Raw genomic sequence first — 22,800 nt, 5'->3', positions numbered from 1 at the left:
CAATTGTGCACTCTCAGAGGACCTTGCTGCTTTTCTCTGTATTTTTTAGTATATTTTCACAGGCTTTCCTCTACTAAGCCTTGCACTGCATCGGTGAGGTGTTGCTGCTCCAACTCTGCACGTGTAAGAGAATAGAGAAACGTACTCAATCCTAAGAAGCCAATAAATTGCAGAACTAGGGATTAAACACCAATACCTCCCGTCTTGGTGGTTTGGAAAAAAACGCTTGCAAATCTTCCATCGTGTTTCTAGTGTTGATAGCACAGTTTGGCAACAAATCCTCCATGTAAGGGCTGCGAAAGCCGCACACAGAGTCTTCCCCCACTTGTCACAGGGAAGTCCCTGTCACGCTGTTTCCATGTGTTTGGGAGGCTTTTGCTGCTATTTTAAGAAAGGGTTTTGTGCCTTAGCACATGATAAAATCCTGTGCACTGGGCTGTGCTTACAGAGAGGAGAAGACAGGTCTGGGAGCGATCAGCTTGTTCCAGTTCAAACAAAACCAGTTGCATGTAATTGCCCAAGTCCCTACCACCACACAGAACCACTTGTAATAAAGGCCTGGGGCAGGGACAGCTCTAGTTTGTTCTTGAACTAAAGCACAGAGTAGAAAATATCAAGGGCTGAAGCTCCCAAAGAAGGTGAATGTCCTCAGCAACTGCTTTAGGAAGTGGGAACATGCACGCCATCCCATGAGGAGGGATGTTGGATCCACCACTGTGTCTGCACATGAACCTGGAAGCCATCTCTGGGGCATGGAGGTCATTGTGCATGTCCTCAAGGTGCAGTGTGGCAACAGGCAGGGTCTGGCAGGGATGGGAAACACGCGTCCATGGGACCATGGCATCCTCCCGGGCTGCTCACCTTCACACACGTGTCCCTACCAGAAGGGGTTTCACTGACCTCGTCCACAGCATGGTGCCTGGAAACACATGCACCTCAAACAAGCCAGCAGCAGCTGCATTAGCAACCACAGTCTTCAAATGTCCAAGTGGCCTTTCAGGTCTTCACGGTATCCCAGTTTTATTGGACAAAACCTCTTTACATTGACTACAGCAGATCACACCATGGACTATGCTTTACCGCCCAGCAAGTCATTGCTCCCAGTCTGCCTCCTCTTCATCTGCAGGTGAATTGTTGCTGTAACACACACAGAGTCTTCCAAAAAAATTTTTCTTTCTGCAGCAGTGTCCATCAGAGGATCCCAAACCACTTCTCCACATCTTTGCAAAACCCTGCAGGGAGGCAGCTCTTTGGCAAGACTGCTCTTCCTGAACTCATGTGTCCAGCATGGGATGCTTAATGGTCCTTGAAGCCAAGGCAAGACGTTGGACTTCAACGGAAGCGGCAGCAGACCTGATTTAATCTGCTCTGATGGACTACAGGAATTCGTGCCAGGTACCTCCAAAGGCTCAGGGACCATCAGCCCCAGGAACATTCCCCAGAAGGACAGTTTTTAGTTATGCCTCTCGGTTGCATTTTGACACGTGGCAGTTAGTTTTCGTGACACACTCTCTCTCTCTGGATATATATATATATATAAAATTGCAGTGCTGTGATTTTTGGTCCTTCAACCACTTCAAAAGCATAAACCACATTGTGCAACGGTTTTGTGTTTCTCTGCAAGAACCATTCAAACCCTGGACTTGAAGTTATGTTTTCTGAGGAAGTCATTTAGAAACCGGACAGAGTGACCTAACTTCTTGAAAGCAAAAAAAAAAAACCCCAAAAAAGAGATCTGGGGAGAACATCCTGTGCTGAGTATAACTGTATGCTTGGTGACATGCACGGTCAGGTCAGCTGTGCCTTAGGGGTGAAAACAAGTCCTTCAGCGGTTTAATGTGAAAATAGAATTGGAAGAGAGTGTTTGCTCCCCTTGGCCGTGGGCTGCAGCCAGGAGAACGCCTGGCAATGCCAGGATAATGCCTGGAAATGGCTTCCTCGAGGTAGGTCTCAGCCTGCTGTGATTGCAAGCATCCCTGCAGCCTCCCACAATGCTGCTCTGACCTGGAGGGATCAGTCAGGGCTTCGCTGCTGAGCTTTCCAAGCAGAAACTCAGCAGTAGGCTGTCCGTCCCCTGGTTCTGCCCTTCTCAGGGTGGGCTCCAGGCACCCTTCAGAAAGCAATAGGCTCTAGCAGACATGGGAGGATTCAAAGCTGCCCATTGCCCTGTCCTGCTCTGGCCTGCAATATTCTCCATTAAGAGCTTCCTCTACGTCTACCTTCACAGATACCTTCGCTCAGTGAAACAGATGTCGACATGGAACTGTTGGAGCGGTTCCAAAGGAGGGCTACAAAAATGATCCGAGGGCTGGAGCACCTCTGCTATGAGGAGAGGCTGAGAGAGTTGGGCTTGTTCAGCCTGGAGAAGAGAAGGCTGCGGGGAGACCTGATTGCAGCCTTTCAGTACTTAAAGGGAGCCTATAGGAAAGATGGGGACAACCTTTTTAGTAGAGACAACAGTGACAGGACGAGGGGTAATGGTTTTAAACTAAAACAGGGTAGGTTTAGGCAAGATATAAGGAAGAAATTCTTTACAATGAGGGTTGTGAAACACTGGAACGGGTTGCCCAGAGAGGCAGTAGAGGCCACATCCCTGGGAACATTCAAGACCAGGTTGGACAGGGCTCTGAGCAACCTGATCTAGTTAGCGGTGTCCCTGCTCGCTGCGGGGGGGTCGGACTAGATGACCTCTGGGGGTCCCTTCCGACCCAAAACTTTCTATGATTCTATGATTCTATGATTCTGCTCACAGACCCGAGCTGACTTTGCACTGCAGTGGCTTTCATCTTTGGAGTTTTGAACCCCTTCAAAATATCTCCACAAGGAAAAAATCAATTGAATTTTATTTTTAAAGATAATCTTGCTGGCACGTAAAACCAAAACAGTTGAACGGTCTGAAAAGAGGATTGGGGGAGAAACCTCAGGACTGTATGGCACCGAGCTCTCCCCTCTCCTGTGCCTCCAGCCTCTGGTAACCCTCTGGCTCAGTGACTTCTTCTGAGTTCTGCCTCACAAGATATGGTGGTTATTACATTACCAGCATTTGTAAAAAAATCCCAAACCGAAAATCTTCCTTGCAAAAGTGACAGAGGAATCTTAAACCTGTAACACTGGCTGTCTTCTTTTACTCTGCAACCTAGCGAGACTCTCTAATGAGTCAGGTAATTGGCTTCCAACTATGAATGTATCACTAATTCGCTGCCACTATTGATAATGTGCAATTACGCAACCAAAGGAGAATGAACCAGCCCGTGGTTTTGCAAAGAGCTCCTCAAACGCTCAGCTGGAGAGGACCTGAGGTTGCACTGAGTCCAGCAGGACAACTGCAGCATCGCATTGCCAGAAGACTTCGAAGAAGCAAGGTTTATATGACCAGCTCTGGCTTACGTTAAAATTAAACGAAAAGACAACAGAGGGAACGAGGACAAGGTCCTGTGCAGCCTGCTGTAGGTGACCCTGCTTCAGCAAGAGGGTTGGACTAGATGACCCACAGAGGTCCCTTCCAACCTCTACTATTCTGTGATTCTGTGATTCTGTGATTCTGTGATTCTGTGAATCTGGTTTCCCTGCTTACCAGGTCACTACCAACTCTCCTAAGTAAAGGAAACCATCATTCCCGCAGATGCTTGCAGTGACGTGCTAAGAAAAGCTCACATTAAATCATGTATGGGCATACTGCATGTGTGCAAAGAAAATCCCCAAACCTGTGGTTGCATAGTAACAGAGAAAGCATTCCCCATCTTGTTCTCCATTTATTCACCCAGCAGTTTTTGATCTGCTCCCACATCAGACCACCTTTGGCTCCCTCAGATTTCTGTATCATAGAATCATGGAATGGTTTGGGTTGGAAGAGACCTTATAGATCACCCAGTTCCAACCCTCTTGACACGGGCAGGAACCACTTCCACCAGACCAGGGTGCTCAAAGCCCCGTCCAAACTGGCCTTGAACCCTGCCAGGGAGGGAGCAGCCACAGCTTCTCTGGGCAACCTGGGCCAGGGCCTCACCACCCTCAGAGTAAAGAATTTCTTCCTTATATCCAAAGTCTCCTCTCTTTCAGCTTGAAGACATCACCCCTTGTCCTGTCACCCCATGCCCTTATCACAAGCCCCTCTCCAGCTCTCTCGCAGCCCCTCCAGGCACTGACAGCTGCTCTATGGTCTCCCAGCAGCTTTCTCCTCTCCAGGCTGAACAGCCTCAACTCTCTCAGCTGCAACTGTTCCACGTGTCCCAAGCTCCCACTTTGCTCCCACAAAACTCTCTGTACCTCTCATCTCTGTTTGTTTGAACCGGAGCATCTTGAAAGCTGATGTTCACAAGCCAAACAACACGCTCCATTGAACACAGCGTTGTCATCCATCTAGACCAACAGTTGGCTTGGTTTCAGTTTCCTGCTTCCTTGTGACATTAAGAAAAGATTACAAAACTTACAAAATGTCCTTTTGTCCTGGTTTCAGGACACCTTTTTTTAGAAAAGAAGATGGAAATATGAACTTGATTCTGATGCAAGAACTCCCTTTTTCTGACAACACTGTGGTTGATGCTGATTGTTACTTCCACTTTGCAGATGCTTGTCTTATCTAAATGTTTATACTTTTTTCTTCTGAGTGTTGCTACACTTCACAGAATCCCAGAATCCCAGCATGGGAGGGGTTGGCAGGGACCCCTGAGGATCCCCCAGCCCAACCCCCTGCCCAAGCAGGGTCACCCAGAGCAGGCTGCACGGGACCTTGTCCAGGCGGGTCTTGAATATCTCCGGAGAAGGAGACTCCACAGCCCCTCTGGGCAGCCTGGGCCAGGGCTCCGTCACCCTCAGAGGGAAGAAGTTCTTCCTTGGGTTCAGCTGGAGCTTCCTCTGCTTCAGTTTGTGCCCGTTGCCCCTTGTCCTGTCGCTGGGCACCACTGGAAAGAGTCTGGCCCTGTCCTCCTGACACCCACCCTGAAGAGATTTATCAGCATTTCTAAGGTCCCCTCTCAGCCTTCTCTTCTCCAGGCTGAACAAGCCCAGCTCCCTCAGCCTCTCCTCATAGGAGAGATGCTCCAGTCCCCTCCTCATCCTCGTAGCCCTCCGCTGGACTCTCTCCAGTAGCTCCTCATCTTTCTTGAACTGGGGAGCCCGGAACTGGACACAGTACTGCAGCTGAGGCCTCACCAGGGCAGAGTAGAGGGGGAGGAGAACCTCCCTTGACCTGCTGCCCACACCAATAGCACCTTGCAGCAGAGCACCAGTTGCACAAGTTGTGTGATCTTCATGGTTACATGGGATTTTTTAAAAACACCATTAGCACCATACAAAGAGAAAAGGATTCCCCACCACCTCCAAGAGTCAAGGATCACGGATCCTCCTCCGCAAAGAACTGAGCATGCGAATAACAAGCTGAGGAGCCCCCCTGGCACTGACACAGCCACAGGTAGGAGGCACAAGGCCATGCGTATCTGCAGGCAAGCTCAAGGTCAATGTGCTAATCCAAAACAGGCAGCACTGTCCCCACCACCAGATGATCTCAGCTTCTGCACCCTGCCTCATGCCTCTTCCCAGCTTTGAAAAGGGGAGAAAAAGGGACCTTCACCCATGGTTTCCTATGGCTCAGCAGTTTGAGTGCTCCAGGCCAAAGCAAACGTGGCTTCACATCCCCATCAGTGAGTCGAGATGGTCCTCTGCCTTCCCTGGGCAGCCCTCTGACCACCAGACTGCTGTGCAGAAGGGACCACCACCTCCCGCCATCCCCACCAGTTTGATTCTCCAAAGGGAGTAACAATGTCCACTCATCGGGCCACCTGCACGGGACCTGACAGTGCTCCTGGGTGTAGGTGTGGAGGAACCATCTCCCCGCATGCTACCAAATGCTCGACAGCAAGACCAGGAGGCGGGCAGATGGCCTGAACCAATGCTTAGGACACCTGTTTTCAGTGACTAAACTCAAGCAAGGGCAGGGTTTAAGCCAGCTAGATGCCATTCCTTGCTTAAATGGGGACCAATACCCAAACCTTCGCAGGCTGCCACGTGCCAAGCTCCAAGAGCGAACACAAATTCCCCCTTCCCTCCACCCCTGCTGCCCCCACGACGTCCATGCATTTATCATAGATATCACCAAAAAAATGATTTCCACAAAGACTGAGGCTCCTAGCTGCTTCGACATCTGGGATTCGTTTCTCTTGAAAGTTCGCTTCGGGAGTTCCACCGACAGAAGCGAAATACTGCAGAAGCGGGAAGTTCAACCGGCGTTGCAACATCGCTGTCCCACCGCTCGCTTTTGGATGGAGAAGGCTGCACATCCAACAGCGCTTCAGCACCAGGGAGCATTTTTCCAGATATATTTGGTAAATGGAAATCTTATCGATGCCTTCTGGAGGAAGCTAAACTCCTCTTTACCAGGCCAGTAATCCAGGCGGGGGGATTATAGAAAGCAGGAGGTTATTTACCTTGATGCTGAGAAATGGGCTCCTGCTGAGCGTTTTCCGGGACTGATCCGGGTAGCTGCTCTTTGTAGCGGTACTCGTCATTTTGTCAGGTCTGCTTTATCCTCCTGCCAAAATAAATCATTCGGCACAATGCTAAGTTGCTCTGCCTGAATTCGCCTTGCTCAGCACAGCGAAATCCTGTCGTGCTTTGCAAACACCCACACAGCAGGCACGCAGTCGTCGTAAGCAATTATGAATTATTCCTGTTTTTCATTTTCTCTTAGCACTTTGCTTCTGCAAAGCAATAACGAAGCACGCAAAACAAGCTAATCACCAGGGCACCTCAGAGGTTAAAAATTATCCATTATTTCATTGCAAAGCAAGAAAGCAGCTCTGGGACATGATCCTGCATTCACAAATCCCAGCCTCACCAGAGCATAACTGGGGCCAATGCTGCTCGATACAATCAAGGCCAATATTGTTTAAACATTATCCAGGTGGGTATTGTTTAACATCCTTATCAGTGACCTCGGTGATGGGAGGAGCGGTGGATACACCAGCAGGCTGTGCTGCCATCCAGTGAGACCTGGACAGGCTGGAGAGCTGGGCACAGAGGAACCTGATGAGGTTCAACAAGGGCAAGGGCAGGGTCCTGCGCCTGGGGAGGAACAACCCCAGGCACCAGCACAGGCTGGGGCTGACCTGCTGGAGAGCAGCTCTGTCGAGAGGGACTGGGAGTGCTGGGGGACGACAGGGTGACCATGAGCCAGCAGCGTGCCCTGGCTGCCAAGAAGGCCAATGGGATCCTGGGGTGCATGGAGAGGAGTGTGGCCAGCAGGGCGAGGGAGGTTCTCCTCCCCCTCTGCTCTGCCCTGGTGAGGCCCCATCTGCAGTGCTGTGTCCAGTGCTGGGCTCCCCAGTTCCAGAAAGATGAGGAGCTACTGGAGAGAGTCCAGCGGAGGGCTATGAGGATGAGGAGGGGACTGGAGCATCTGTCCTACAAGGAGAGGCTGAGGGAGCTGGGCTTGTTCAGCCTGGAGAAGAGAAGGCTGAGAGGGGACCTTCAAAATGCCTCTAAATCTCTTCAGGGTGGGTGTCAGGAGGACGGGGCCAGACTCTTTCCAGTGGTGCCCAGCGACAGGACAAGGGGCAACGGGCACAAACTGAAGCCGAGGAAGTTCCAGCTGAAGACGAGGAAGAACTTCTTCCCTCTGAGGGTGACGGAGCCCTGGAACAGGCTGCCCAGGGCGGTTGTGGAGTCTTCCTTTTCTGGAGATATTCAAGACCTGCCTGGACGCGGTCCTGTGCAGCCTGCTCTGGGTGACCCTGCTTCGGCAGGGGGGTTGGACTAGATGACCCACAGAGGTCCCTTCCAACCCCTACCATTCTGTGATTCTGTAAAAAGCGCACCCTCCGGCAGCTGCCAGGAGATGCAAGGCTGAGAGGAGTGGCTGACCCAGACGATGGTTATGCTGCCTTGCACAGGTACCGCAGCAGGCTGGAGAACCTCATGAAGTTCAACCAGGAGAAGTGCAAAGTCCTGCCCCTGGGGAGAAAAAACCCCGGCCACCAACATGGTCTGGGGGCTGACCAGCTCTCCAGAGAAGGACTTTGGGCTGAACATGAGCCAGCAATGCTCACTTACGGCAAGGAAAGCCAGCTGGGCTGCATTAGGAGGGCTGTTGATGCCATCTCCAGAGGTCCCTTCCAACCTCAGCCATTCTGTGATCCCATAACAACCATTTCAATATCCCTAGGAGGAAGGAGGGCAATCTTTACTGCACCAAGCTATGGGACTTTGATTGCACTGATCGCTCTGCTCGACCCCTTCAAACCCTTGAACCACGCAGGACATCTGGGCTTCTTTTTATCTGGTATCAGCCACACACCTAGATCAACCACCTAAATTAGTAAACAGATCTCCAGACCTCCCAAGCTCACCAGCTGCAGCTGAGGTCACATTTGCTGCTAAGAGTCCTCATGGGGTGTGGGTGGTTTCAGCTGCCCATCACACGGGGCTGACAGATGTGCCAGGGCAAGGCGTGCAGAAGTGTGTGCATGAGATCAAGCAGCTTTGGAGACGCTGGCTGGCCAAACTGCCTTGCCAAGAGCAGCCTATAGACAACCACTGCTCTGCCTGGGTGGGTCTGGGGGACTCCCCTGTGGGCTCGGAGGTGGGAGGCACAGGCAGCTCCTGCCTGCAGGAGTGGGGGTCAGCAAGCCCTTCTCCATCCCTCCATACGCTGGGTCTCTGATGGATTAAAGCCCTCCTTTCCTCCCTCTCACGGTGTTTTTGCATCTCCCCTGGAAGAATCATTCCACGCTTGCTTTCAGGCTCCCAAACACCACCTAAATTTAACCACGCAGAGAAATGTAAATCCATGGGGAGCCACCATTCCCTTCCCTGCACAGCTGACCTTCTTCCCTTCGGACCTACACTTCCTCCTCCCTTCTCACCGGCTGCATCCGCGGAGTGAAGGATGTGCAGGAGGACCACGTCTTTGTCGGGTTTCTTTGTACCCAGACTTCCTGAGCAGGAAGCCGTATTGTTTGGAGGCATGTTAAACTCATTAGGCTCCAGCTTGTTGTTCAGCACACTCTTAATAGATGTTTCCACCCCAGCGGCACCTGCGAGCTCTACAGCAAATGGGTGAAAGGCTTCACATTATCATTTTGTGTAACTGTATTTCGCCCACGAGGAGAGACAAAGGAGCAAGTACTGTGGCCTCAAACAAATTAACAAATGTACGGGTTGATGTAAATTCTAGCAAGAGGAGACTGTCTTAACTGTGGCGTTTACACAGCTCTTAAGTGCACTGCACAGGAGAGGAAAATTTAAGGGGGGGGGGACCTGCACTCCGCTGAGTTACCAGCTCCACGGCATCCTCTGCATAAAACAATTGCTGCCCTCAGCCCCGTTGCAAGAGACAAGATATTGCTCCAACAAAACACAGGATGGGATCAATAAAGTAAATTCGATCGTAAATTAAAGCGGCCATGAAAGGCTCCCCTGAACCTCTGGAGGGTTAAGCAGTGCAGGAGCAAAAGCACCTGCCTGTCTCCGGCCCACGGCATCCGATATTGCCTGTTCCTGGGAGCAGAGCTCTGATGAATTATTTAGGGCTGCCGAGTTTGCCGCTGGAGCCTCTTGAAAGCTCAGGGGTGACACAGGGGAAAGAAAAAGGCTGCCAGGGTAGCAAGGGAGGAAATCGAAAGGAGCCTGAGCCCAGATTTCCAGGGATGGGCGCGTTCATGGAGCTGGTAGCCACTGTAGGCTTAATGCCCTTCTTTCCCTGCTTATCCACACGAATGTTGTTGCTAGCCCTACTTACCAAAGATGACAGAATCACAGCATGGTGGGGGTTGGAAGGAACCTCTGGGGATCCCCCAGCCCAACCCCCTGCCCAAGCAGGGTCACCCAGAGCAGGCTGCACAGCACCGCGGCCAGGCAGGGCTGGAATATCTCCAGAGAAGGAGACTCCACAGCCCCTCTGGGCAGCCTGGGCCAGGGCTCCGTCACCCTCAGAGGGAAGAAGTTCTTCCTCGGGTTCAGCTGGAACTTCCTCTGCTTCAGTTTGTGCCCGTTGCCCCTTGTCCTGTCACTGGGCACCACTGGAAAGAGTCTGGCCCCTTCCTCCTAACACCCACAAAGATGCACTCAATTAGACCTGCAAACAACAACTCCTGCCCTCTGTAGGGGTATTCTGGTCCCCCTGCCCACCCTTTCCAGGTCCCCCTTTAAATGTGGGCATCCTTCTACCCTTCAGGGCATCCAGGAAGCTGCTACACCTGCAAATAGTCCAACCTCTTCCCTACTCAGTTTTCATTGTCTTCTTGGTGGACGAAAATGGTAGAAAGCAGTGGTGGAAATGTTTTCACTCATCCCTGCCCAAGCAGGGCGTAAAAGCCCCTCACCCTTTGCCGTGCACCACAGTCGCCCCAGATTTCCCACACCGCCACGGAGGAGCTTGGTTCCTCTTTCTCCAGGGCAGTCCCTTGCGTTAAGGACAACCTGCAACATCCGTCAGCAGCCAGGGGCCAAGGATGCACGGCCACATCTGACTCCAGCCCACCACGCACACCTTCATTTCACCTTCAGCCAGGTTTCCTACATCCATTTCAGGGTTAGCTGAGAGCGTGCACTGCCTATGAAAGAGGGAGGGTGGGTGAGCCGAGGGGAAGCATTCAGCAGAGATGGGAAATGCTGCAGAGGTTGCCAGAAGTTAAAAATGAGAATAACCTATTGCATTTAAATACTGTTGATCCACAAGGCTTCTTTAAGAGCAAAACGAAACAGAAAAGTACTTTGATCCAGCACAAAGGACAATGAGCAGACCAAATAAAAAGGCAGATAAGACTTAACTGCTAAAAACCGAAATTGCATGAAGCCAGCAGGATGCTAAGGTCAGTCTGGTTCTTCGCAGAATCCCAGCATGGCAGGGGTTGGAAGGGACCTCTGTGGGTCACCCAGCCCAACCCCCTGACCAAGCAGGGTCACCCAGAGCAGGCTGCACAGCACCACGTCCAGCCGGGGTTGGAACATCTCCAGAGAAGGAGACTCCACAGCCCCTCTGGGCAGCCTGGGCCAGGGCTCCGTCACCCTCAGAGGGAAGAAGTTCTTCCTCGGGTTCAGCTGGAGCTTCCTCGCCTTCAGTTTGTGCCCGTTGCCCCTTGTCCTGTCACTGGGCACCACTGGAAAGAGTCTGGCCCCGTCCTCCTGACACCCACCCTGAAGATAATTATAAGCATTTATAAGGTCCCATATATAATGGGACCATATATATCCTCATTATGGTTCTTGTTTCCTTCTACTGGATCAAGCCCATTTTGCTCAGCCCAGCTCTCCCATAACGCGTTGTATCATCCCCTCTGGGGATGGCACTTGCTTGGCAAGAGCCACATTCTTCTCCGAGTGGATGGACATCTCCAGATGGAAAGACAGATTATTTCTGATTAATGCAATTTCTCCTGGGTAAGGTCAAGAGGTCTCACTGAATTTGCTCCTCTGCAGGCAGGAGGTAGAACTGGTGCTGCAGGACCAGTCCTGCAGGCTGGGTACGGCCGGGGAAGGAGGCAGAAAGGAGGGATGAGATAGAAGATAGAAGATACCCATGTCAGAGTAAGGAGAGACGGGAACAAGAAGAGCAAAACCCAATGGGACTGGGGTGGACAGGACTCGCCTGGCTCAGGGCTGCAGCCTGATGGCCCAAGGCCCCTCCAGCACCCCAGGAAGAGGGCGCATGGTGGGCACAGCTATCCCTGCCTTGCTCCAAGCATCCCCGTGCATTCGCCGTGGTACCCCTGGAGCCACACCAGCTCAATGCAAAAAGGTGAGAAATATTGGATCCCGGAGTGCCACCCCTTGATTTCAGAGATCCTGACCCAAACCAGCTCCCAGCCCAGGACCAACAGCACCCAGCTCTGAACCTCAACTCCAGAGCAAGATGTTCGCCATCTTTGTGCCTCAGTTTCCCCAAGAACAAGCCAGGGAATAGATGCCACCTTCCTCTATAAAATGTTTGGGGAGCAGTGGATAACCTGGGAGAGGGAAAGGCTGACAGCACAGCGGTCACCATGCTGGGGAGGAAAGGGTGCTGCAAAGAGCCTTTTTTACTCCTTCCTGCAGCTTCTGCACCCAGCTGTGCCCACGAAGGAGCATCATCCTGAATAATAAAGCACAAGCCGAGATGCTGCCATAAGAGCTTGGACTGCCTGACGGCTCCCACAGCACCCCTGCAGCCGAGCACCCGCTCCACGCCCGACCTCCTCCTCCAGCTCAAAACTGCTTGAGGAGGGAGCTGGACCAAGGTTACCCCCACGCAGCAAGGGCGTTTAAGCTAAGCTGCAAAACAGAAGAGTTTGTTTTTCAGGGTGCTGCGACAGGCCCAGCTCCGGTGCCTCTCACAGCTGCAGGAGGTGAGGAAGCTCCTTCCCAGAAAAGCGTTTTGCAGCACTGCAAAGAAGAAACCAACCCTGGGTCTGCGAGACCGGGCTCTTGCAGATGCTGTGAACGCAGCACGCCAGCTCCATTTCCAAACACGAGCCCAAAGTGACCCTCCCACCTGTCTTAATTAGCTACCTGAGAGCAATTAGGCTGTGCTTGCACAACACGCCATGGTTACACAACGTGCTTGATGCATGTCAGAAACGGCTGTTTTCGAGCTGGGGAATACTGTCTAGAGGGTTGGGTTGGTTGAAGGACCAGGCTGTGGCCACAGGCAAATCCCTGCCTGGAGTAGTGAGGGCAGAGGCTGCTCCCAGCTGCGTTCAGACCGGAGGGCAGCCCAGCAGCATCTCCTCTCCCTCCAAGCACCCTCCAGCCAGCCCCAGAGACGTGGTTTCTGCAAGTTGGTTCATTGGCACTGGCAATGGGACTTTGCTGCAAAGCTGGAGCAGATCCACCACAAGTAGATGCCACCACTTGACTTCAGTCTTCTGCTCCTGGCAAGATGTTGAGCAAGACAATGTGGCTGCTGGAAGCCTGCTTGGTAAGCTGGTGGCCTCTTGGTGACCAAAGGGATGAGTTTGCCCTGTACATGGATGGGAAGGGACCTCTGAGAAACATAGTGAGGGGACAACAAATGATGGCAAAGGCACATCTCTGCCTGAACACCTCCTGATGGAGGTACCTTAGCAGTGGGCGTCTCCTGCTCCTGGGATGGTCTTCACCATCGATGGCCAGCAGAGTCAGTGCAGCCAGGGTCTGCTCCCCATCACACCTTCACACCTTGCTAGCTCACAGAGCACCCTGGTGCTGCGGTTCTGCTCAGAGAAACCCATCGGAGCATCCTCATCCAAACATTTTGCTCTTCATCCTCCTTTCCCTTCCTTGACCACGATGACTGAAGCCCCACGGCAAAGCAGCTACTGCAGCCGGCCGCAGTGTTTCTGCACCGCTCGACACGTGTACAGCTGCAGCCATCAGCTGAGTTATCTCAGCCCAGCAAGGTATTTCTGACACCAAACATTGCTCTGCTGGAACTCTCTAGGGTGCATTGAGAGTTGGTGCAGTGATGGTGGGTTGATGGTTGGACTTGATGATCTTAAGAGGTCTTTTCCAACCTTAATGATTCTATGATTCTGTGGTTTCACCTTTTCTCCTTCAAATCACAGGAGCGTGAAACTCATTTGCTAGGGAGGCACAGACACCGAGAGGCTGGTGCCAGGTGGGATGCAGGGTGACAGGCAGAGGTGGCAGTGACCGCACGCAGTGTCACTGACCCTGGCACAAAGCCCTTTAAAGCCAGCACTGCACCCTGATGAAGCAGAAAATTGCTTCCTTATACGTCTGCAAGTAAACTCTCCAGCAAAATTGCTTCTCCCATAAAACTCGGAGGGACTTTCCACGCTCAACAGCTGTGTTCAGGAGCCTAGCAAGCTGCATGAGTCACCTCTGATGACCTCTGGGAGATGATATTTTCAATGCAGGGGCTCAGCTGAGCGGCTCGTGCAGCAGGACCCCAGCCAGCAGCTACCAAATGCCCACAGGATTTACTCCTATACTTCAGGGAAGGTGATGGATGGATGGTTGTTCAGAGAGCAAAGGTGCCTGATGCTGCAGATCCATCAGCTGACATTATTCCTTCAGCTACGGATCAAGGATTTGTCCTCAGAGCCCTGTTTCCTCCACATTACCGGCCTGGGTCACAGCGTCCCTCGGGAAGGCAGAGCCTGGCACGACGAGCCCCGGGTGTTGTGGGCACAAGGAGCTGAGCTTGGACGTGCCAGCGGGCCAGTCCCACACCAAATGATGCCATCAGGCTATGACAAAATTTTGCCATTAATTACAGCTTTTCTTGCTGGACATCCCACCACCGCTCCCAGGAGACAGCAACCTGCAAAGTGGCAAAGCACGGGGCTACAATCTGGGGAATAACCCCCATATGTACAGAGTTTGGCCAGATAACCTCACAAACCTCTGCAGCACCGATGAAGATGCTCCACTTGTCCCCGAGCTGTCCTTTCTTTGACACAGGGGCAGCAGAACTGCCCCATAACCTCCTGGGTTCTTTGGGACTTGCGTAATGGTCCTGGCTGCGACAGCCGGGGACCAGGCTCGGTGACACCAGAGTCCCGTTCTATTCCCGAGGACACAAATCTATCACAACGCCTTTATTAATAGCAGCGTGTCTCCCGTTAGCTGAACAAGGAAAAACACACGCTGGGCTCAGCAGAGCTTGAGTAAATAACGGTGAATGTAACACAGCAAATTAAATCCCAGCAGGGGACGCAAAATGCCAGCAAATATCCCGTAATCTGTCTTCCTCCTGCTGAATTTCTAGATAATTTACATTCGCGGGCGGTAAAGCTGGAATAGTGTCAGTGTGTTTATTTATGAGCGTGCCCGCGTAAATGGGAAGCTGGCTCAGAAAATGTGGGTGCAAGGATGCTCTGTAACCCAACAGCAGGAAAAAGATAGTGTGTGCACATCATTCCCTCCCTGGAAAAAGACTGAGAAATAAATCTGGTGCTTAGATGTGCCCACAAGCTGTTTCCATCTTCCACCACCGGCAAAAAGAAAGTGAAAATGAGATCGGCCCAGCTTGGGAACTCTCTGTAATGAGGAATGTGTCAGTGATGACACATCCCAGAAACCCCTCAAGAAGCTAAACAAAAGGAAACCTGTTACTGAGAAGTTAAAAGATTAGAAGAAGGAGAAAAATTGGTGTTGAAACCCATGAAATGCAACCATGAGGCAATGAAGAAGAGTCACCAGCCCTGCTCTGGAGTGGGGCTGGACCAGCTCTCCAGAGGTCCCTGCCAGCCCTGACCCCCTCTGACTTGGGAAGGATGAAACCCTCCTCCTCATTTTCACAATGAGGTCTCATGGAGCTCCCTGCTCAACCCAGTAGGTTCTGCCAGATGCTGGAGGCATGAGCCCTTCTTGGAGGGGTCATCACCTGCTCTGGCACTGCAAGATGTGGTGAAGGGGTCGGACCTCACCTGGTGATACTGAAATGGAGATGGGAGCTCTCACACCATCCCCTGTGGAGATGAAGCACTGTGAAAGGGTAATGTGGAGGAGCTGGAGCTGTGGATGCTGTCATGCAGATGTGGGGTTCACCTGACCCTACATCTGCACTGGGAACATCTGCCCCTGAGCCACCTCCTGGACCACACTTAGTCAACAGAGAGAGACCATCACTTCCACGGCCCAACCCAACCCAACGTGGCCACCAGAAGAAGTAGGACAGCCAGTCGCGTCCTCAAGGTGTATTTGCTAATGGTAAAGGCAGCAACAGCACATGGTTGAGCAGGCATGGTGGTGTTGGTCTCACGGTTGGACTTGATCTTAGAGGTCTTTTCCAACCTTAATGACTCTATGAACATATCCAGCCTGGGGACACAGTGCAAGGTCCAGCAGCCCAGTGTAAGGTGAGATGAGCTGCAGTCGCACTCCTTCCCTGGGGGGACACATGGCAGGGTAAGAGGGAGAGGGGTACAAAAAAACGGGTTGCTTTTGGGTGGTCATTTCTGAGAGAGCAGGCACCTTCCCTGCAGCTCAGCAGATCAAGCCCAGCAGAGCCATAAGCTCGTCACGGGGACTGTCCCCTGGTGCTGGATGACCTTCGTGGTGGTGGCTGCCATCATCACACATCCTTGGGAAGAAGACAGCGCCCATCGCAAGGGCTGGGGTGGCCTTGCCTGCAAGACGGGGAAGCACCCAAGAGCAGAAGAAGCTCAGAGCGCAGAGGGAATCACAGAATCACAGAATGGTAGGGGTTGGAAGGGACCTCTGTGGGTCACCCAGCCCAACCCTCCTGCCGAAGCAGGGTCACCCAGAGCAGGGGGCACAGGACCGCGTCCAGCCAGGTCTGGAATATCTCCAGAGAAGGAGACTCCACAGCCCCTCTGGGCAGCCTGGGCCAGGGGCTCCGTCACCCTCAGAGGGAAGAAGTTCTTCCTCGTCTTCAGCTGGAGCTTCCTCGGCTTCAGTTTGTGCCCATTGCCCCTTGTCCTGTCGCTGGGCACCACTGGAAAGAGTCTGGCCCTGTCCTCCTGACACCCACCCTGAAGAGATTTAGAGGCATTTCTAAGGTCCCCTCTCAGCCTTCTCTTCTCCAGGCTGAACAAGCCCAGCTCCCTCAGCCTCTCCTCCGAGGAGAGATGCTCCAGTCCCCTCCTCATCCTCATAGCCCTCTGCTGGACTCTCTCCAGTAGCTCCTCATCTTTCTTGAACTGGGGAGCCCAGAACTGGACACAGTACTCCAGATGGGGCCTCACCAGGGCAGAGGAGAGGGGGAGGAGAACCTCCCTCGTCCTGCTGGCCACACTCCTCCTAATGCATCCCAGGATGCCATTAGCTTTCTTGGCAAACAGGGCACACTGCTGGCTCATGGTTAACCTGTCATCCACTAGGACACCCAGGTCCCTCTCCACAGAGCTGCTCTCCAGCAGGTCCTCCCCAAGCCTGTACTGATGCAGAAGTGGAAGGAATGGCAGAGGTTAGGGGAGAAGGGGGTTTTGCGGCCGAGATCCCCGATGTCAGCGAGTTACCTAAGCAGCGAGGCTGGGAATTGCGTAACGACACGAATCATTCGCACGGTTTCATCTTCAAGGCTGCTCAGGGCTACGAAGCCATCGGGTCTGATATCTCCAGAGATTCTCCAAGCTCTCACGGGATGTACCCCGCTCTGTGCAAAAGCAATGTCTCCTTAAACCTCGCCGCAGCTCCCGCCCTTGTTTTTCCCCGTGTGAGCTCTGGGTTTGTCCGTGCTGGTAGTTGAGCCGTGGGTGAACACGGTTCAGCTCAAGGACGTGCAAGTTTTACTCCTTCTCTGTAAGATTTTAGGCAGTATGTCAAATGTTGAATGTCAGCCCTCTCCTTTGGACCACGCCAGATGCTGAGGATACTCTGTGGGGTGGGACGCACAGATGTGGTGCGTACCACAGAAAACCGATGTCTTGTGTCCTCAGCGGGGATTTTCTATTTTAGCACCACCTCCTGTGTCTTTGGCAGGGAAATACTCTCTGCTTCAAGCAGCTCAGAAGCTCAGGGTAGGCGTTAAAATGATGAATTCAGTATGAAAAGCCCTTTCCCCAGCAGGGACCTGCCTTTCCATAGGCTGCAGACACGATGCTCGAGTTTATGGAGAAACATCTGCCCATAGCAGTCTGAAGGAAGGTGATCCCAAACCAGAGTTTTTCTGATTTGGGGTTTTATACTCTGTAAATACCTTCCTGCTATATTTTTTCCTCCATACTTAACTGATGTTGAAGACTGAAAAATAATGGGTTTTTTGCTGAGTGTTTCTGAAGAGCCTTAAGACTTTGCAGCACTGTTTGCAAGGAGCAGCTGGAGGAAACGTATGAAAGTGAGAAACAGGCAGCAGCCACAGAATCACAGAATGGTCGGGGTTGGAAGGGACCTCTGTGGGTCATCTAGTCCAACCCTCCTGCTGAAGCATGGTCACCTACAGCAGGCTGCATAGGACCGCATCCAGCCGGGGTTGGAATATCTCCAGAGAAGGAGACTCCACAGCCCCTCTGGGCAGCCTGGGCCAGGGCTCCATCACCCTCAGAGGGAAGAAGTTCTTCCTCGTCTTCAGCTGGAACTTCCTCTGCTTCAGTTTGTGCCCGTTGCCCCTTGTCCTGTCGCTGGGCACCACTGCAAAGAGTCTGGCCCCGTCCTCCTGACACCCACCCTGCAGATATTTATTGGCATTTCTAAGGTCCCCTCTCAGCCTTCTCTTCTTCAGGCTGAACAAGCCCAGCTCCCTCAGCCTCTCCTCGTAGGAGAGATGCTCCAGTCCCCTCCTCATCCTCGTAGCCCTCCGCTGGACTCTCTCCAGTAGCTACTATTCTGTGATTCTGTGATTATGGGGCGATGCTGGGACAAGGAGCAAGCCCCAGCCCAGCGCAGCCATCGGCGGCTGGAACTGGCATGGGACAGGGAAGAAACACTGATATTTCGGGCAGCAGGGGGAATTAATTCATGTCACTACTAAAAGTCATTCTTCCATTATTTAATATTCATGGACTGCAGAAAGTCTTCTTTATTATGGAGGGATGGTGCTTCTTTTCTTTTCGCTGCCAAGTTTTTTTACACCCTTTGGAAGAAGCATCCCCTGCTCACCCCGAGAGCAGATAGGGGCTGGCACTCTCAGACGGATGAAGAAAGCCCAGTGAAAAAGGAGATGATCTGCTGGAAGTCCCCAGATTTGCAGCTGGAGCCACATCTGGCCCCAGCTGGGCTGCATGTCTGCAGCCCAGCACCCGCCCAGTGGCAAGTCCTCTCCTGCATCCCTGGGAGTGTGTCCCAGGGTTTCTCCAGCCATCCACCCACTATCAATTTCTCCCGGAGCATATTTCAGAGCCTTGCAGTGTCTGAATCGTGTTTCAAGCCAGAAATTCCTTGTGTTACTCACTGCTCTGCATCATCTAACACTACCATCTCCGTTTCATTTGAAAATTAACATTTACAAAGCCTGGGGGCTAATGACCGGTCCCGAGGTGGGTAATGAGGCTCTCCAGCCATCCCTCAAGTCCACTTCTAGCAAAGTAACGGCTCGAGACACCAAATCTTTAAGCCAGAGGATGGCTCAAGCCAGGGCACATGAGGCAGGATCAGCATCAAACTGGGATGTGCTGCTGACCTGCAGCAAGAGCAGCACAGTGCAGACCAGCACCCCCAGGGAGGCACTGGGACCAAACTGGGAGTCAGGAACCACAGAGAGAGAGAGGGGTTGGGATCTATTTTTGACCAGACCAAGGTCCCCAAAGACCCCTGGGCTGCTGCAGAGGAGGCAGCAGACCAAGCAGCCCAGCAAGGATGAATGGTTGGGTCAGGAGTGCTCGTGTGAGCCAGGACGAAGCATTTCAGAGCCTGGAAATGCAACCCACCCCCAGCAGCACAGCTGGCAAAGACAAGGAAACTGGAAGTGTAGGAGGGAAAACAAAGAGAAATTAGATCACATTGCAAAATAGCTAAATAATAAATAACAGCTAGGAGGACTGGGAGTCAGGAGGGCTCTCACAGCCAGCCTCATGCCAGTGGTTCCTCCAAAAGCCCATCAGAAGCTTTGTGAAGGAACTGGTCAAAGCAGAGAGCAGTTTTGCACATGCCTGTGCAAAAAAGAGGGCAAACCCTCGCTCAGGCTACACGGCTTTTCAACACCTGCTGCCTCTCCGTGGATGGCAAAGGAGGGAGATGTCACGATGGATGCCACAGCAGGGAGGCAACGCTCCTTTTCGGCATCTTCTGCCTGAGCACAAGACACCCTAGACCAGGGCATGGAATGGAAAAGAAATGCAGCCATGAAATTTCTGCACACAACTGATAAAAGATGCTTTGGAGCGGATTGATACCGCTTGGACCACTGGTGAGAAATCAGATCCTGATGGGAGCCTGGAGAAAGGATGCTCCATCACCCACTGGAGCTGTGCCAGCAACCGTGGGTGAGCTGGACCACACTGCCTCAAACGGGTGGGATATAAGGTTATCAGATACAGCTGGTAGGATGAAATATAGACACGAATTTTGATAAGCTCCTGGAGCAGCTCAGCTCTGGCCTGTTTGTATGGCTGGGTATCCTTGGTGCTGCTCACAACCTGCCCTAAGGATCTCTCTTTTTTTTTGCCTCATTTGCCCTTGTTTTTTGATTTACTCCAACGTCCTTGACCAGCATTTTCCTTTTTGCTGTGGACCTGGAGCGCTAAAAACAGCAGTGAAGAGCTCAGGGGCTGCTTGGGTTGGACACGAAGCAGCAGGACCTGACAGCATTGTGGTCCAGAGATCCCACCCGCTCCCCTGTGCACCACAGGGGTTCCAGCTGGAGAAAGCCCATGGCTTCGAACCCACGCATGCTGTGAAAAGGTGGAAAAGGCACCTCACGTGCAGGTGAGATGGCAGTGAGGGAGAGATGTGCCCTTCTGACACAGCAATTGCCCAAAAGCACCAGAGATAGGAGAGATCCAGAGCCTCGGGCATAACGTGCCTCTTCAGCAAAGCGAAACCCGCTCTGTAACCGGAGCAGTAACAGGTTTTACAGCTTCTGCAGGTGGGCATCAAGCATCCTTGAGCAACCACGAGTCCGTGCCCCAATAAACCTCTGCTCCCTCTCCCTTACAACCAGGACGTTCAGCGTGACCTAGACAGGCTGGAAAAGTTGGGCAGAGAGGAACCTGATGAGGTTCAACAAAGCCAAATGCAGGGTCCTGAACCTGGGGAGGAACAACCCCAGGCACCAGTCCAGGCTGGGGCTGACCTGCTGGAGAGCAGCTCTGTGGAGAGGGACTGGGAGTGCTGGGGGACGACAGGGTGACCCTGAGCCAGCAGCGTGCCCTGGGTGCCAAGAAGGCAAGTGGGATCCTGGGGTGCATTAGGAGGAGTGTGGGCAGCAGGGCGAGGGAGGTTCTCCTCCCCCTCTACTCTGCCCTGGGGAGGCCCCAGCTGCAGTGCTGTGTCCAGTGCTGGGCTCCCCACTTCAGGAAAGATGAGGAGCTACTGGAGAGAGTCCAGCGGAGGGCTACGAGGATGATGAGGGGACTGGAGCATCTCTCCTATGAGGAGAGGCTGAGGGAGCTGGGCTTGTTCAGCCTAGAGAAGAGAAGGCTGAGAAGGGACCTTATAAATGCTGATAAATCTCTTCAGGGTGGGTGTCAGGAGGACGGGGCCAGACTTTTTCCAGTGGTGCCCAGCGACAGGACAAGGGGCAACGGGCACAAACTGAAGCAGAGGAAGTTCCAGCTGAAGACAAGGAAGAACTTCTTCCCTCTGAGGGTGACGGAGCCCTGGCCCAGGCTGCCCAGGGAGGCTGTGGAGTCTCCTTCTCTGGAGATATTCCAGACTCGCCTGGACGCGGTGCTGTGCAGCCTGCTCTGGGTGACCCTGCTTGGGCAGGGGGTTGGGCTGGGGGATACACAGGGGTCCCTGCCAACCTTGCCAACAATCATTCTGTGATTCTGTGAGGCAGCAGCTCAGCTCTGAACACAGGGCTTGTCCCCAGGCTAAGCCCACACCTCTCCCCAGCAGCAAACTCGCATAACAACTAAGAGGGATGCAACCCATCACCCTGGTCATCTTCAGAGCTGCAGAAGGGCTTTCTCCCCGGAGTTAACCCCTTCCTGCTCCCTGCCAACAATTTTCTCAGAGCCAGGAGGTCGCATCACCTTTTTCTAACCAACACAGTGATCCTGCCTTGAACCGGTTCCTCTCCCAAGCAATTCACCGCTGGAGAAGCCTGGGTTTGGCCAGGGTCCCTGTGCGGCACTGACACCGTGCCAGCCCGGGGACAGGTCAGGTCCACACCTGCCCGGCATCCTCCCCTAGAGCCCGCCAAGACCCGAGGTGACAAGAGGTGTTGCCATAAAAGAAGCAGCAAAACTGGAAGAGAAACCAACCGTGGCAGTCTCAGGGGCTGGGAAAACTCCCTGCAAAGGGAGAAATAAGTGGAGCTGCCTTACTGGAAAAAAAGACTCAAATAATTAAGTGCAAGCAGAGCGGAAGCGACAAAAATACATATGCAGAAAGCCGGCATGGAACAGGAGCGCGAAATATTCGTAATTCCTCCTTTTTTTCCCTTCCCCCCCTTAGCTTTTACGCTGCTGGAAAAACCTGAGCCAAACGGGTTCAAGGCGCCTTGCAAAGCAACGCGGGGAAAAGCAGCGTGAGAAACTTCACGCGTAGCCAACGCTAAAGCCGTCCCGCAGCCCGCAGGCAGACCCCGCGCGGGCTCAGGACCGGAGTCATCCTCAGCATCTCCTCGCGGCGGGTTGGGTGCTGCCGTACTCACAATTTCAGGGCTCTCCCGATCCCAATCCCACCGCCCTGGGAGCGAAAGTTTTCCTCTGCCAGCGGCTGCTGGGGCCATTCACTACTTTTACTTCCCAGCCTGGAGGTGGGGATGGGTGTGTGGAGGTGGGGCTTAGGCTGCAATTTCAAAAGCCAGAGTGCATTTTAACCAAAACTTTTGCAATCTCTTTCAATAGGATTTTTGTTCCCCCCCCCCCGCCCTTTCTGAAGTTGCAATCCAAAAAAATGACAGAGCTGCCCATGTGGTTTGCTGATACAGGGCTTTGCAAACTGCTTACGCTGTCCCAGTCCAAACTGGTCTTTTCTTTCGCTCCATCTCCTGGCTCCCGTCCCCTCTCCCCTCCCTGCAAGGGTCCCATCCCTCCCGGGCTTTTTCCTTACATCCATTTGCTTATTCCAATTGCTTTATCCGCATTTATTTCTTTAACATTCGAAGCTGTGCTGTTAGCCTGGGATTTGTGATTGGACATGATTGTTTATACAACCCCGGGTTATTTATTTTTCAATAATTCTTCCCCTTGCTTTTTTGCACTAATCACTAAGGTATTTCCAGATAAGAACCAGAGGAGTAAACGAACAGGCAGCCCCAGTTAAAGCTGTCAAAGCGAAACTGGGATTTCTCCCTTTGGGGTTCTTCTGGTGCCT

The 22,800-nt window shown here is 52.7% G+C and overlaps 1 protein-coding gene across 3 annotated transcripts in view; it reads right to left on the bottom strand.

Annotated features, from left to right (window-relative positions):
* The window catches only part of SLCO2B1 (solute carrier organic anion transporter family member 2B1), a 72,239-nt gene extending 50,021 nt beyond the window's left edge, over positions 1-22,218 (bottom strand). Inside the window, exons 1-2 of one of the 3 annotated variants that reach the window (XM_075414674.1) lie at positions 22,136-22,218; positions 6,423-6,526 (exon numbers count right to left, since the gene is read on the bottom strand). In XM_075414674.1, the coding sequence (XP_075270789.1) occupies positions 6,423-6,503 (81 nt within the window). In that variant the 5' untranslated portion in view covers positions 6,504-6,526; positions 22,136-22,218. Of the gene's footprint in view, positions 1-6,422; positions 6,828-22,135 lie in introns of those variants that run through there. The other 2 variants (XM_075414684.1, XM_009943301.2) reach the window with 2 other exon arrangements.
* Positions 22,219-22,800: the final 582 nt, after the last annotated feature.

Source organism: Opisthocomus hoazin, chromosome 1 (assembly GCF_030867145.1).
Source record: "Opisthocomus hoazin isolate bOpiHoa1 chromosome 1, bOpiHoa1.hap1, whole genome shotgun sequence".
Taxonomy (NCBI): Eukaryota; Metazoa; Chordata; class Aves; order Opisthocomiformes; family Opisthocomidae; genus Opisthocomus; species Opisthocomus hoazin.
Note: the sequence above shows the minus strand (reverse complement) of the source record. Positions and strands in the feature narration are given on the sequence as shown.